Raw genomic sequence first — 15282 nt, 5'->3', positions numbered from 1 at the left:
AACTACTGCAATCAACATTCCTGAATTAAAATATAATAACATTGAAAAAGTAATTATAAAAAATTATAATGATATTGATCCAAATTGTAAAAATGTTATTTAAATATATGTTTAACATTACAGGTAAATTTCTTAATATTTTCATGAAAATAGCCATAACTGATTTTCTTTTGTATAATTTGTAATTTTAAGATTTTTAAGATTACAATTTCTTACTGTTTAAGATATGTTTTTTTTATATATACTGCATTAAGTTAAAATAAACATGACCTGAGTAGTTAACAAATTTTCGATCAAAATTTTTTCTAGAATAATTTATTTTGACGTCAAGTGGCAATCGAAAATATTCCTATTTTTTCCTCGTCCACAAAAGATTCATAATTTGTTATTATATATAAAGTAGTAATAGTTAGTTACCAGTGATGTTTTAAAATTATTCAGGATGTCCATTTTAAAAATGTTTAGTTACAGTTTGTCACGTTTTTTTTTAATCACCGTTAAAAGTTAAAATTATAAAAAAAAATAATGAATTTACAAATTATTTAGTTAAAATATCTTAGACTGACAAACTGTCTCCGCTTAGATTCCTTTTTGTGTATACAATGATAGGTATTATATCATTGAATTCAAATTTAATACCATCCATTACAATGACTAACTTGTAACCTACTGTACAGCAGAGCGACATCCACCAAAAAAAGACTTAGATACAAATCTAATAATGTGGATATACCTACCATGATAGAATGATGAGTCTAAGCAGATTTACTTGATGCTATTTATGAATGTGATGTCCTTAGAAATTATTATCATTAGCAGTATTGGCGTGATAATTTATTATTATTCATCAATAAATAAAATTACGCAATTTAATACTTATAACCAGTGGTGTTTAGAAATTGTGGAGGTGTTGAAGCATAATATTGTATACCTATTTTAAATATTTTTAGCACCACCTCTAATAAACAGCAATGGTCAAAGGGCTTTCAGACGTAGGTAAAGCAAATGCTTCAAATAATCCTACATACCGCCATCATTGCTTATTACATAAACTTACCAAGTAATAGTAATAGCTTATATTATATAGTAAAGACAATAACTATATCATACGATTATCATTAGATAAGATACTAATCTGCCAAGTACCTACCAACTATTCTACCCACCACTTTTTTAATTTAAGAGACGATTATATTTATACACGTTTAGGCCACCATTAGCTTCATTATATGATTTTCTGTTATAACTTTCAGTTCATATATTGTATGCCATGTAATTAGATAAATAAGAATCATAAGTCCAAGACTATTAATTAGTGACAGTCGTGCTAAAGATATACTTCCGTATCTAATGCAACAATTATTTGAATGATATAAATATAAATTCAAGTTTAAAACGACTACACAGCAGACAATTAACCATTTGGCATTTGAATAACCAATTACGAATTTTAAAAACCAAATAATGTCAAATGAAACATGATCTTAAGTGTTATGTTTTTAACTAAAATGTGGGTAGTGAAAATGATTTTTATTATTATTATTATTGATTGGTTTGATCGTTGGATGTATAAGATATAACCAACTTAGGTTAGCTAGTTTATGAGTTTCCTATTCCTAAACATTTATTAAAGGGGTTGCATAACAAATATATATTTCAATTTCATATCATTAGTCACTAAGAACAAGAATAGGTATCACAATAACAGATATTACTGCATTTGGTAAGTGTAAAATAAATTATATATTATAATGCAAAATCGCCATATAAAATTTAACTACATTTGGCATTTAATAAATCATCGCTAGTAATAAATTATTCTTTACATTGAAATATTTGGTTCCTGGCATATAGTGATGACATTTCATTGTTGGTTTCTTCTTTATAGAATCCATCGTCAGTAATACTTAATATAACACTTAACATATTATTTGCATCGACTTTTCCACTATCAACACAAGGAACTGGAATTTTCACTGTCGTTCCGACTGTTAGAGGTGGAAATTGATTTTATTTTTTTCGCTTCCGCCATTAATCCATCAGCAGCCTTTTCCAGTGATTTTTTAAAATTTTGTTTTTGTTCAGATTGATTGACTAAAATTTTTTCATTTTCATTTAAAACATACATTTAATTTTCATTTAATACCTCCATTTGATAAGCACTATTTATAGCGAATGGACAAGATCTCAATTCTTCACTCCAATTTCTAGACTGATTTTCTTTATTCCGAGTATAAATGATTTTTTTGATGCCCTGGTAAGCTCGCTTTGTGAATAATGTGGCTTCCCGTGCACTATTTTTAAGCTATCCTAGATCAGAACTAAATCATTTATAATATGATTTACAAAATCTCTACTAATATCCGATTACGCCAAACACAGCTCCCAGATACCCCATCGAAGCTGAGTGTCAAAGAAAATTGGACGTCGCTGAAACTAGCCGATGGACAAAGACATTGATATCAAATATATTAAGTTGGACCGGCCGGTAGGAGATTCGGTGAGGTGAATTATCATCTCTCACAGTTTCTCTCCGGGCAGGGGGGCTTTGGAAAGTACCTGCGTAAAATTAAAAAGGTCAAAAATACCAGTTGTGTCGACTGCGGAGCGTCGATTGACGATTCCGAACACGCGTTTTTCTTGTGCGACGGGTGGTGGCGGCAGAGGAGGGATCTGGAGGTGCGAATCAACAGAGACTTCACTCCATCAACCGCCATCGCATTAATGATGGTGTCGACGCACAATTGGAACGCAGTCAACAAATACGTGGACCTAGTCTTAAAAGTAAGGGAGAAAGAAGAAAGAGAGCGTCAAAGAAGACCACCGGCAGCTTATGTAGAAACTTAGTTAAGTGAATTTTGTTGTAGGCCGAAGGCCATCTTTTATATAGCGTAGGGCTATCTATTAAATTGTGAGCCGCGCATGTGGTCTATATACTAACTGTACTATGTATGTCATGTATTTTATTGTGTTAGAACTAATTAACGATGTGGGGGCGCTGGCGAATTGTCTCACCAGGTATTTTTGGCCCCCTGCGATACCGTAGGAAAAAAAAGGTTTGCCTGGTCAAAAGCCGAAGAATGACATTTTGTCTAAAAATTGTGGGTAGTTCGCGTTTTTCCTAGTCATTTCCGTGGTTTGCCCGATTTCGACTTTTGACCGTAACATATATGACACCTAGATATATTGTGTTAGTAACGATACAAAATCAGATTCTCCCGTACTCCGTCCACCTACTAACATTTCGTCATCTTATCCTCTCGGCGTGTCCAGGAGTTGGTTGGGTTAGGTAAGACTACATGGATAATATATAAATACATATATATAAATATATATTATCTATGTAAGACTATGATCAGAAATTCAGAAGCATAGTTGTTATTATAGGAGCGTCTAAACACAGAACTGAACCGTGACCGTTTTGCGCATGCGCTAGTGACATTTCATAAATTGAAATCTCTTATCTGTTATCAGGTTATTACAACCATCTTATCTTATATCTATGATTACAACTTTTAAAAAATAAAAATCGTTTAATTATATTCAAATAATATTGCAATTTTGAATTTACTTGTATTAAATATACCATAATGTTGGTCTATTTGCATACATTTGTTTGAAATATAGTCTAAAGTCTTTAGTTTCAGGATCATTCATCAGTTTTATTTCATCAGATTATTTTTCATTACACTGCCTGTGAACAAGACTTATATTATGATGTATAATATTGTTAAATTTGTATCAGGTAATAATATGTTATAAACTTATATTATTATATATTTTTAATTATTAAGTTTTTATGTTTTATAGGAAAAAATTGAAACTAAATGTAATGAACCCAAACTAACAATTCTTTATAAAGATGGAAGATTGTATGCTTTAAAGAAACAGAAAAGTAAATAGTAAATAGTAAATAGTCATATTATTTTCTAAATTAATTAATAATGGTTTTAATTATAATCTAATAGCAGTTATACGCAGAATAGTGTAAGATGGCAGCCAAACTCAATGTCAATGTCAACAATAATATTCAAGACAACATGTTGTATGTTACATCATACAATAGATGATTGGACGCTGTCTGCTCTTGGAGCTATGGATCCGAAAGATTGTCAATCTATATTTATGAATTATTAATTTTATAATTACATAAATAATGAATTTTCAAATACAAAATTGTTTTTGTTATTAGAATAAATTAAATATTACATGTTAGTAAAATGTTTTAAGTTAATAAAGCGCATATTTAATTATTTTATATTAGATTTATATTTTGTATTTTCTTGACCTATTATTTCCTTTCTAGATAATCAAAGAATAAAAAAAATATATTTAAATTATGAATAAAAATTAAGAATTTTTTATTATTTTTCATAAGACATATTATCACTGTTTACCTATATAAAAAAATATGAATAATATTAATACAAATATACAATTGTGGAAATTAATTTTGTAAAATAATATTAGCTCATTTTCAATTCTTATAACATCATGGTAATCCTAAACATATTATTACATACAATATTTTTATTGGATCTTGTATTTATCTTTTATTTACAGTACTAAAATTTTCCTAATAAAAGTTTTATAAATAGCTATATATAATTACATGAGAGTTATGATCATACCATAATGACAGGCAACTTTGATCAAGTATACAGTATAGTATTAAACAAAAAATAGAGTTTCCTATTTTATTTTAACTTTATGTTCAAAATGGCGATTAATTGTGATATATGCAAAGAAGAATTTTCGACCAAGTCTTCATTGACCAGACATCTTTTAAATAAACACAATGTTAGTAGTGAAACAAAAAAAAAAGTGTTAACTAAATGTATATCTTGTATGGACAAAACATTTTCAAAAAAAAAATTGCTTATTGAACATCTAAATACACAACATGGAATGTGTATAAAAGAAGAAATAATGCACTTTTCTAGTGTATCAGGTAACACCATGACATAATATAATGTTTATTTATTTATTAAATGTACTAAAAAATATCCTAAATTAAATTCTAGAGTTTCAAAATTGGTTAAAAAATTATGAACTAAAACATAACTGTCAATATTCACACCAAACCGGAAAAAGAAAATGCAATGATGGCTGTAGAACTTATTATGAATGTAGTCGATCTGGCACCTATAAAGAAAAAGATAATTCAAAAAGGTTAATAAAGTCACAAGGAACTAAAAAAATAAACTCAAATTGTACAAGTCATATAATATTATTCGAGCCCTTAAACCAAAACAATTGTAATATAATATTTTATAAAGAACATTATGGACATGAAGAAAATGAACTGCAACACATTGGTTTACCAGTTACAACAAAACATGAAGTCGCTGCAAAGTTGTCACAAGGTGTGACAGTTGGTAGAATATTGGATAATTTTAGGGATAACATTGGAAACAATTTGAAAAGAGAAAACCTAATTACTCGGGCTGATCTTCATAACATCAAGCATCAGTATAATATATCAATTCAGGACGGTCAATTGCATAAAGATGATTCCACAAGTGTGGATATTTGGGTTGAACAAATGAAAGAGCAAGGCGATAATAATCCAGTTCAATACTATAAAAAACAAGGTAAATTTTACAACAAAAATTATTTTATTTTAGATGTAGTTAGGAAGGTATTACATTATTTTATGTGTAATTTAATTTTTACTTAATAAGTATAAATTCAGAAATTAAGAAAAATTCAAATTACCAACATATATTTTGGTAATATAAATGTAATTAATGCATTAAGGGGATTGCAAACGGATAATTTTTAAGGGGTTCTGTATAGGCAAAATTATAGATGTTTTTAATCAAGTCGTGCATGTGTGTGCGTAGTAAATTATCATTAGTGTGTGTATACCTCCCAACCATCACCCGCTACCCGCTGTGTAATCACAGTTCACGGTTTATTTCCTTATCTAGTTTACGGTGGCGACGGTCAGACACAATTATTTATATATATATATATATATTATATATATTATATAAAATGTATATTGTATATATATATATATATATATTTGCTGTAATATACGTTTACCGTTTATGATTATCTATCTATATTTATTGAATTTTGTAACCAAAAAATAGGTATAATAGTTTTATACAAGCGATAAAAATCCGGGTATGTTATTTGTTTATAATAGGATAGGTGTCAAACTGTCAATCTTATGCTTACCTCATTAACTTATATATTATATAATGACATCTTGATCTTGTAGAATATAATATGGTTGTTACTATTATTAAGTACTACTGCCACTTATGTGATATCATGATTAATGATAAATAAATAAATAAACGCAATTATAGTATAATTATTTTTTATAACGTATAGTTACAAATATAAAAAAAAAGTTACACATCTGTATACGGGTTACTATTCCTTATGGGTAACCCTCTATCGAATCTTGAATCGATCATTTCCGGAAGAAGGGATTCCATGTAAAATGTGCTCACATGTGGTTTAATTTTATTTATCCAAAATTCAGTATCCCTGGTTATTTTATCTATGACAAAACCTATGAAATATTTAAAAATTATTTTTAATTGAATTATAAATATTAAAATAATACTGGTACCTTTAGGAGTCCACACAACAAAGTAACAAAACTTTTTCTCGCTTATATTTAGTTGTCCCTGGACTTGATAATAATAATTATCGGTTTTCTTTAAAATAAGCTTTCCCTCACAATCAATCATACACTTCAATTTACCATTTTGTACAGCTTCCTCGGGGGTAAATTCTTTAATGCTAGGTGGACATTTTATCTCTATAATAGAGTCATTGTCAATTAATCCATCAGGACTTGCTGCCAGATATGGTAGAGATTTATGTATAAATAAACCAGCGGATTTTATTTCTATGTTTAATTTTTCTTGTACTGCATTTCTAGCTATTGGTTCATTTTCAATCCCATATCTATACATAATTTTTTTTTTAAATAATTAAAATTTAAATAAAATAAAATACATTTTGTAATACAGTCAAAAAGATACCTTGTCGCTGAATTTCCTTGAAAAATGTCATACAGTATATTTTTAACTGTATTTGCACGAGATGTCGTTGGTCGTAGTTTGCAGACTTTACCAAAATTAGATGCCGTTAGCCTTGATTTTCTATGTATTCGCCATTGATCATTGTCTTGTTGCCCAATAGTATCTCGTTCAATTGCTGCTATTTCGTCAGAATTCAACATTAATTTTTGCATAAACATTTTTTTTTTATTTTGGTATTCCTCAGGTGACATATCAATAATTTCACATTCCAATTCAAGAGCTCCATAGTCTTCATCTGGACCAGCAAACAAATTTTTTTTTTTTTACAGCTGTGAAATCAAAATGTTATAATTTATTGTTTGTTTATATTTATTTCTATTATAACAATAATAAAAATAATAAAACAATAACCTATTTTTTTCAAAGTTTAAACGTTTTTTAGTTAATTTTTCACATGACGTTTCTTTTTTTTTTATATATTTCTTAGTAAAAATTCCTGGACTGATGTTTGTAACTTTTTTGTGTATGTGGCTCAAAAAGCTAGGTCTATAGTTGAATGATGTAGCTGCAGTGTTACATCTAGCGTTATAAGATCCTATATATAAAATTAATTTTATAAAATGTATATTTATTCAAATAGCAAAGAGTAGTTCCTATTGAAATGAGATTAAAAATAAAAATACTTATTATTTATTAAAAATACGAATATATACGTAAAAACATATATTTATTTATGTATGGATATTGTTACCTCGACAAGAAAAATTAACTCTTTTTCCACCAACATGCTTTGCAATGACATTATTGAAACCTTCTACGACATTATTGTTGACATTATAAATTAAGCTTGATGAATGATGCGCGACTATATTCCTCGCTCCAAGTATATCTATCCATATACCACAGCTTTCCATTTGCGGGACCAAATTCACCTCATTTTCTTTCGGCCCATTACAAAAATAACTAAATTAGGTAAACAGAAAATGTTGTATATAATTTAAAATTATGAAATAGTCATCAATGAAATAATATTCACCTAGCACATCCGTTATGATAACCAAATACATGATATGGGCTATTTAAAATATCCTGTTTCAAAAGGGCTACTTTTTCAGAATGCGTGAGGTTCATTTCTTTTCTGAATGCTATAGCTTTTGTTACAGCACATCTATTATTATAGGTACATCATAAATTAGCATAACATTGGATAAATAAAAAAAAGAGCAATTTCATAATACTTTCAAATTAAAAACCTGTTTACAAACGTTAGTATATAGGTACGCATTCTATTGAATGTATGGTAATTAATTTACACTCACCGTAGTTTAAGGCGTCTATCTTTCAAAGTTTTTCGCAAAAACCCAGGAACAACTGTTCCTGATGAACACTTTCGACGAGTAGATATATCTAAGATACGATTGCAATAGTTCCTCAGTATATGATTTATGCATTCAATTTTTTTTACATAAAAATCAGGTCCATAAGGTTTAGAAAGTGTTAATTTTTTCATTACACTTGAGTCACCATCTCCTATGAGTTTGTCATAAATAACATTATGCATGGAGAGACTTTTACGAAAACCATCTAGAATTATGTCAGATTCCATGGAAGTGGAGCTTCCATCCCAATTTTTAAAGCATTCGTGTTTTGAAGCTTTTTTCCCACTTGATTCGGCTTTTTGACACACAGTACACAATTTATTTCGAATATCCATGAAAAGAATTTTTTTAGTTCTATATCCAATAATTGAGGGCTATATAAAAGTTAAAATGAGCTGTAAATTATACGAACAATTTATTTTTAATAAATGGATTAATGAATGCATATATTTAATGTTTATATTACATCAACAATCAACATAATATACATTATAAGTAAAATAAAATAAAATACAATACAATATAATAATATAACTGGCTACTTTTAAAATATTTTATGTTTTTTTCTGTTATTCATGAATATTTGTATTACATAAACATGTATTTTATCAATTTATATAAAAAGGTAGTACTATTGAACTTATTTAAGTCTTGAACAAAGGGTATCTATGTGAAATTTTGGAAAAATTTTAGTTTTTTTTTTTCAAGTAATGTCGATTAAAATTTAATACATGGTTCTTCATACGCCGTTTTAAGTGGAATTCGAAAAAAAAACTTGAGAGTAAATCCATAATCCATAATTATAATTTAGATAACATTTTATTCGAATAAAAATGTATTCGAATGATTTTTTTACAATTATTTCAATAATTTTCAAACATTAATATTCGAATAATTTTAAAATATGATATTCGAATAAAAAAAACTAGGGAAAATGCAAAAATATTATGAATAAAAAAATAGATCTATTGAGTGAGTAATAAATTAGATAATCATAATTTAATGATCTTATATTTTGAATAATATTGAATGATAATATTTCGTAACAATTACAACAAATTTAAATAGTAGTAGATAAAAAATTATTCCAATAATAATGGTTTGAAATTTAGTCGAATAACTTTTTATTCGAATATTATAGTTTAAAATTATTCGAATAATAATGTTTGAAAATTATTCGAATAAATAGGTATTCAAATAATTATCTAGATTAAATTTTGCCCAACTCTGTTATAGGCTATAGCTAAGATTTGAAAATTTATCTGAAGTTTTTTCCTAAGTATTTCATATTGGAAGCAAAAATCTAAATATAGTCACAGGATTATTTTAAATTTAAATTTGGCTGAATGTCCATTGTACACTTGCAAATTAAATCAATTATCATAATACATACATATGAATAGAATTTGAAAAGAAAAAAACAACGACTTCACTAAATGTGGTCAATTGACCATAAAAGATTATTAACATTAACACTTTGAGGACTACGGTTAATATTGAAAAAATTACGTTAGGGACGAATGTCGTGTGTAACACGTGATACCGGATTATGAATTATAGACGGAGCAATATTATCGGAAAAATACGTTGGGGACGAATCACGTGCTAAACGCGTTATGCTGATTATGCTAAATGTGGACGAATGATTTTTCCGCCATTATTCATCGTTATCCGGCGGTTTTTTTTAATTTTTCAAAAAATCACAATTTTGTAAATTGTTATCAGATTTTTTATTTTTTTTTCCCATATAATTATCGAGGTGTTACTTTATACGCACATATAAGTTACATATTACTTTTGTAAAAATGTCATTCACCTATGAGATATCAAAATTATCCTGTTTTAATAAAAAAAAAAAGTCTAACTTGAACACTCATATGTATTTATACATAGGTAAATATAATTAAAAAAAAAAAAATGTATCAAGTTTATTTTATTGTTTATTAAAATCCTTTGTTATTTAATATTCATATAAATATAAATATAATTTGTTTATAATTATATACTTGTGAACGCGGATTATATCTGCGTCATCCATAGTTTAAAATATATTATAAACTTGTGCCACGAATATAAAACGTGAAAAATAGTATACAGAATATTTAAGAATACAAAAACAGGACGCGTCTATAATATTTTATTATAATAAAATACAGCAATATAGTAAATAAACTGTAATGTTATCAAAAAGTAGGTACTTCCTCAATCATAATCACAATGTCACGAATATTATTTATTATCACGGCGCGGCGTGGCAATGCGCGGTCGAGAATCGAATAAACTGAAATATTGTAGGTTAATAATTATTCTTTAGAAAAATCCTAAAAATCGATATTATTTTTACTATCGATTAAGAAATGAATGAATATTATAGGAGAAATTCTGTATTTAATATCGATACTGGAAATCGAAAAACGCGTCTAACACGTGTTTCGTCTTTTATCAGTACAAATGACATGACGCGTTTGGCGCGTGATTCGTCTCAAACGTAATTCAATAACTATAAACCATCGTGTATTATAGTTAACTATAATGTCACGCGCTCGGTACGTGATTCGTCCGCAATGTTATTTTTTTAATACAAAACATCGTTTATATTACGCTAAAGTATAACACGCATCTGACGCGTGGTTCGTCCCCAAAGTGTTAAAAAGCCCAACCCAAAAGATAAATAAATACTCACCGCACCAGAAAGGGCGTTATAATTTGTTTTATATGACCTCTTCGACCATGTACCATCAGCTACAACGGTGATAAGCGGTATTCCATCGTCGGTTACACTATTATCCTCCAATGCAAGTTTGGCCTCTTCTCTGCCAGCTTCTTTCATCGCATCCAAAGCTACTTCTTGAGTATGTTTAAGTATTTCATTATGAAGTTTTTGATATATTGGATTGGACATATTATGCATGTTTAAAATGGCCGAAATCATATCTAGCTGTGAATAACCTAGACCCGTGCATAAAGTTGCAGACACAATTGCCGAATTTATTGACATGGACGTACTGTTACGATTTTCATTTGAAATATATTCCATTTTATTACAAATATTACATTGAAAAACAAATTCGGAAAGGAAACCATTTTTTATTTCCTTTTTCAATGTTAGGTCTTTAAAAGTACAACTAAAAGGCTTATGTTCTATTTGTTTAATAGCTTCAAATAAATGTTCTATGTCAACAAAACGTCTACCTTTACATTCCCTAAAATTAAATGCATATTATAATTTAAAAAAATGTATAAAAATCATTTTCTTCAAAATATATATAATATTCACAAAAACTAACCCTGCAGTATTTTCCTTCAGTTCTTCATTTACTGAAACATTAACTGGGTGGTCTCTGAAATTAAATTTATAGACTGTGTCTAAATTTGTATTGTACAATACATTAATTTTTTTATAACTTAATATAGCTTACAAATTAATCTAAGTATTTTTAAAATTTCAATGAGTATAGTAGATAATAATAAACATAATTCTAACTTCTGACTTCAAAAAACTAACAAAATACAAATCTAAATTTTCTTATGCCTAAAAAACATTGCATAAATTTGCAAAATATCCTCAAACTATTATTTACATAAAAAAAACCGTGGAAGTCGCTTTGCTGTTTAGAATTTGTAATGGTTGTGTTAAATTTGAATTCAATGATAAATTATAATACGAAAAACGTATATTCCGCCTCAAAGAATGTATCGCCCTGGAGCAAAAGCTCATTTTGCACCATGGACCTAACAATGCTAATCTTGCCATCAATATAAATTTAATTTGAATGAATACAAAAAGAGTATTATAAATATATTTATAATTTATTTATTTTTAGAATAATATATTCACTTACATATTTACGTTATCGTGACGAATTGTATTGTCAGTAGTAATTTCTATATTCTTAATATCATCTATCAAAACATTTTCGGACACTAATAAATGTGTTTTTTCCTGTTACAATTAAAATAAAAGAATAATGAATAGGTAGAGAATAATCTTCAATTTTTTAGAATATTTATATTATTGTAATTTTAATATCTGTTTATATAATTACCTGATCATCGCAGCTTTGATCTATAACACTTTTTTTCTTTCTTGATTGTAAATTGTTCAATCGGTGTTTTTTTAACCTAGGTGCACTTAACTTACACCTAGTTTTTTTGGCCAAAACGCCAGTCTTTACCCATTTTGTAAAAGAATAAAATAAAAGCACAAACCACCGGAAACTTACAGACAACTTTACTGATCAGAGTGTAGTGTTCAAATAAAATGATTCATAGGTAGTATATTATAATATATTGATTGTATTTAATTTTGGAAAAATATTATTATTATTATTGTTGCCTATTACTTATTCTTGTATACCTATCCAGTTATCCTTATCTGCTAATTGTTTCCGAGAATCGCTGTCACGTCGAGCAACCGCGCCGGAAGCAACTCTCACACGCGCACGCACATGTCATTCTATCGCGAAAAATTAAGTATTTTCTTATTTGCATGACTATAAAAACTACTAAAAGCGGTAGTAAATTAATCATACTTCCCGAAGTTCGATTGTAATTTCGAAAAAATGGTTGAATTTATAAACTTCTAGACTATGCTTCTTAGGAGTCACTTTTTTAAATTAAAAATCAGATGTGCCCAAAATAAATACAAATGTAATGCAATTATTTCATAGGATTTCTAAAAAAAAATGGTTATTTTAAGGGCAATTTAAATTGAAAATTGAAAATCGACTTCCTAAGAAGCCTAGATATTTTATCAATGAATTCAAAGAGGTATAAAAAATTTAAATCGGACATTCCGAAGTATGTGTAATTTACCACCGCTTATTGGTCTAAAACGTATGAAAAATACGTGCGTTGCAATCCCCTTAAAGGACTAATTTTGAATTTCAGGAGTTCTTGATATAACTGGAAAATTAGAAGTAAATGATTTTTGTTTAATTATAATGGACCCTGGTCAAATGCACTTGCTACAAAAATTTGGACAAGGAAAAGTAGTATGTCTTGACGGGACCCACGGACTTAATGGATACGATTTTGAATTAGTTACCTTAATGGTTATAGATGACTTTGGTTCAGGGTTTCCATGTTGTTTTATGTATACTAATCTGAAAGATACAAAAATATATACTGTTATGTTCACAGTTATTCATGATGTCACAGGTATAATAAAACCCCAAACGTTTATGACTGATATCGTTGAAACTTTTTATTTGGCATGGGAAACTGTAATGGGTCCAGTTCCACATCGCATTTTTTGTTCATGGCATGTCGATAAAGCCTGGAGACAAAATTTAAATAAAATTATTGGACCTCAGCGTAAGGAAAAACAATCAACGGTTTATAAATCATTGAAAATGCTTCAAACAATATCTAGTGACACTGAATTCAAAAAAATTTTAACCAAATTTATTATTGAAATGATGAATGATCCTGAAACCAAAGATTTTGGAGTATATTTTGAACGAATGTATGCAAATAGAGCAACATTATGGGCATATTGTTACAGAAAAGGACTGGGAGTAAATTGCAATATGCATCTGGAATCAATGCATAAAACTATTAAGTATCATTACTTAAATGGATGTAAAATTGGAAGATTGGATAAAAGTATAATGACAATAAGACGATTCACACGTGATAAAAAAGTAGAAAGAATGATCAAATTGACAAAGGGTAAATCAACAACAAGAATACAGGAAATTAAAAAAAGACATGTAACCAGTATTTCACTTAATTTAAAAATTACCAAGAACGATGCAAATACCTGGAATGTAGATAGTGAACATACACCAAGTAAATCTTATGTTGTTAAACAAATTAACGAGGAAATATGTTGTGTAATAGTTTGTAGTACATGTAAAATATGCATTCATACATTTGAATGCACTTGTTTAGATTACTCCATAAAATCAATTATTTGTAAGCATATTCATACTATTGCATTAAGTCAGGAAAATTATACAACAAACGTGGGCAAATCGGAATTAAATGAGAAAAATAAACATACAATAGATACACAAGAAATAGATATACACATGAAAACTTTAAAGAACACAAATGAAAATGAAAACTTGTATGAAATATTTAAAAAAAAAGCTATGAGTACAGTAAATAAAATCCATTTAATTGAAGATTCTGATCACCTTAAAGAAGCTATTAAAAAGATAGATGCTCTCAATGCATTTATTGAAGCAACATCAAAACAATCTGCACCAAGTAAAGAGTTCATTAAAATAAACAACGATCCACCTAATAAAAAAATAATTCCTCAAAATAACTTTTTTTCTACAAAATCAAAGCGAAAAAAACCGGAAAACGATTTGTTTAAACCTTCTGAACTTGAAAGTAATGATCTACGTGACACCTTTTTAAACAAAAAATTAAAAATATTGCAGGAAAATGATGTGGAACATTCATATTTTAAAGAACACTAATTTATACATTTTAATTGATGAAGTCTAAAGACTGATTATTATTATTATTATTACTATTACTCAATTATTTTTTATGTATTACATTATAATTAAAACCATTTTATACTTTTTAGGGACATTATATTAACACTATACATTTACTCTATATCTTGTTATAGAGAAATAATTTTTAATATTTTTACCATTATTATTAATTTAGAAAATAATATGACAATTTACTATTTACTTTTCTGTTTCTTTAAAGCATACAATCTTCCATCTTTATAAAGAATTGTTAGTTTGGGTTCATTACATTTAGTTTCAATTTTTTCCTATAAAACATAAAAACTTAATAATTAAAAATATATAATAATATAAGTTTATAACATATTATTACCTGATACAAATTTAACAATATTATACATCATAATATAAGTCTTGTTCACAGGCAGTGTAATGAAAAATAATCTGATGAAATAA

At 27.7% G+C, this 15282-nt stretch overlaps 1 protein-coding gene, 1 long non-coding RNA gene and 1 pseudogene across 2 annotated transcripts; 2 read left to right on the top strand and 1 right to left on the bottom strand.

Annotated features, from left to right (window-relative positions):
- Positions 1-3397: 3397 nt before the first annotated feature.
- LOC149059442 (uncharacterized) lies at positions 3398-4258 on the top strand. Its single transcript, XR_016189700.1, has 3 exons — positions 3398-3745; positions 3811-3895; positions 3969-4258. It is a non-coding gene; the product is annotated as an uncharacterized LOC149059442 (long non-coding RNA).
- Positions 4259-4719: 461 nt separating this feature from the next.
- Positions 4720-14950, top strand: LOC149059440 (uncharacterized). The gene is made up of 4 exons (XM_089224204.1): positions 4720-4951; positions 5280-5594; positions 13280-14605; positions 14937-14950. The coding sequence occupies exons 1-4, from the start codon at positions 4720-4722 to the stop codon at positions 14948-14950; spliced, it is 1887 nt and encodes a 628-aa protein (XP_089080330.1).
- LOC149059441 (uncharacterized) lies at positions 6318-13121 on the bottom strand (annotated as a pseudogene).
- Positions 14951-15282: the final 332 nt, after the last annotated feature.

This window comes from Diuraphis noxia, unplaced genomic scaffold (genome assembly GCF_037042655.1).
Source record: "Diuraphis noxia isolate RWA-SAM2 unplaced genomic scaffold, SU_Dnox_SAM2 contig0001, whole genome shotgun sequence".
NCBI classification, from domain to species: domain Eukaryota; kingdom Metazoa; phylum Arthropoda; class Insecta; order Hemiptera; family Aphididae; genus Diuraphis; species Diuraphis noxia.
This window is presented reverse-complemented; position numbering and strand designations above follow the sequence as displayed.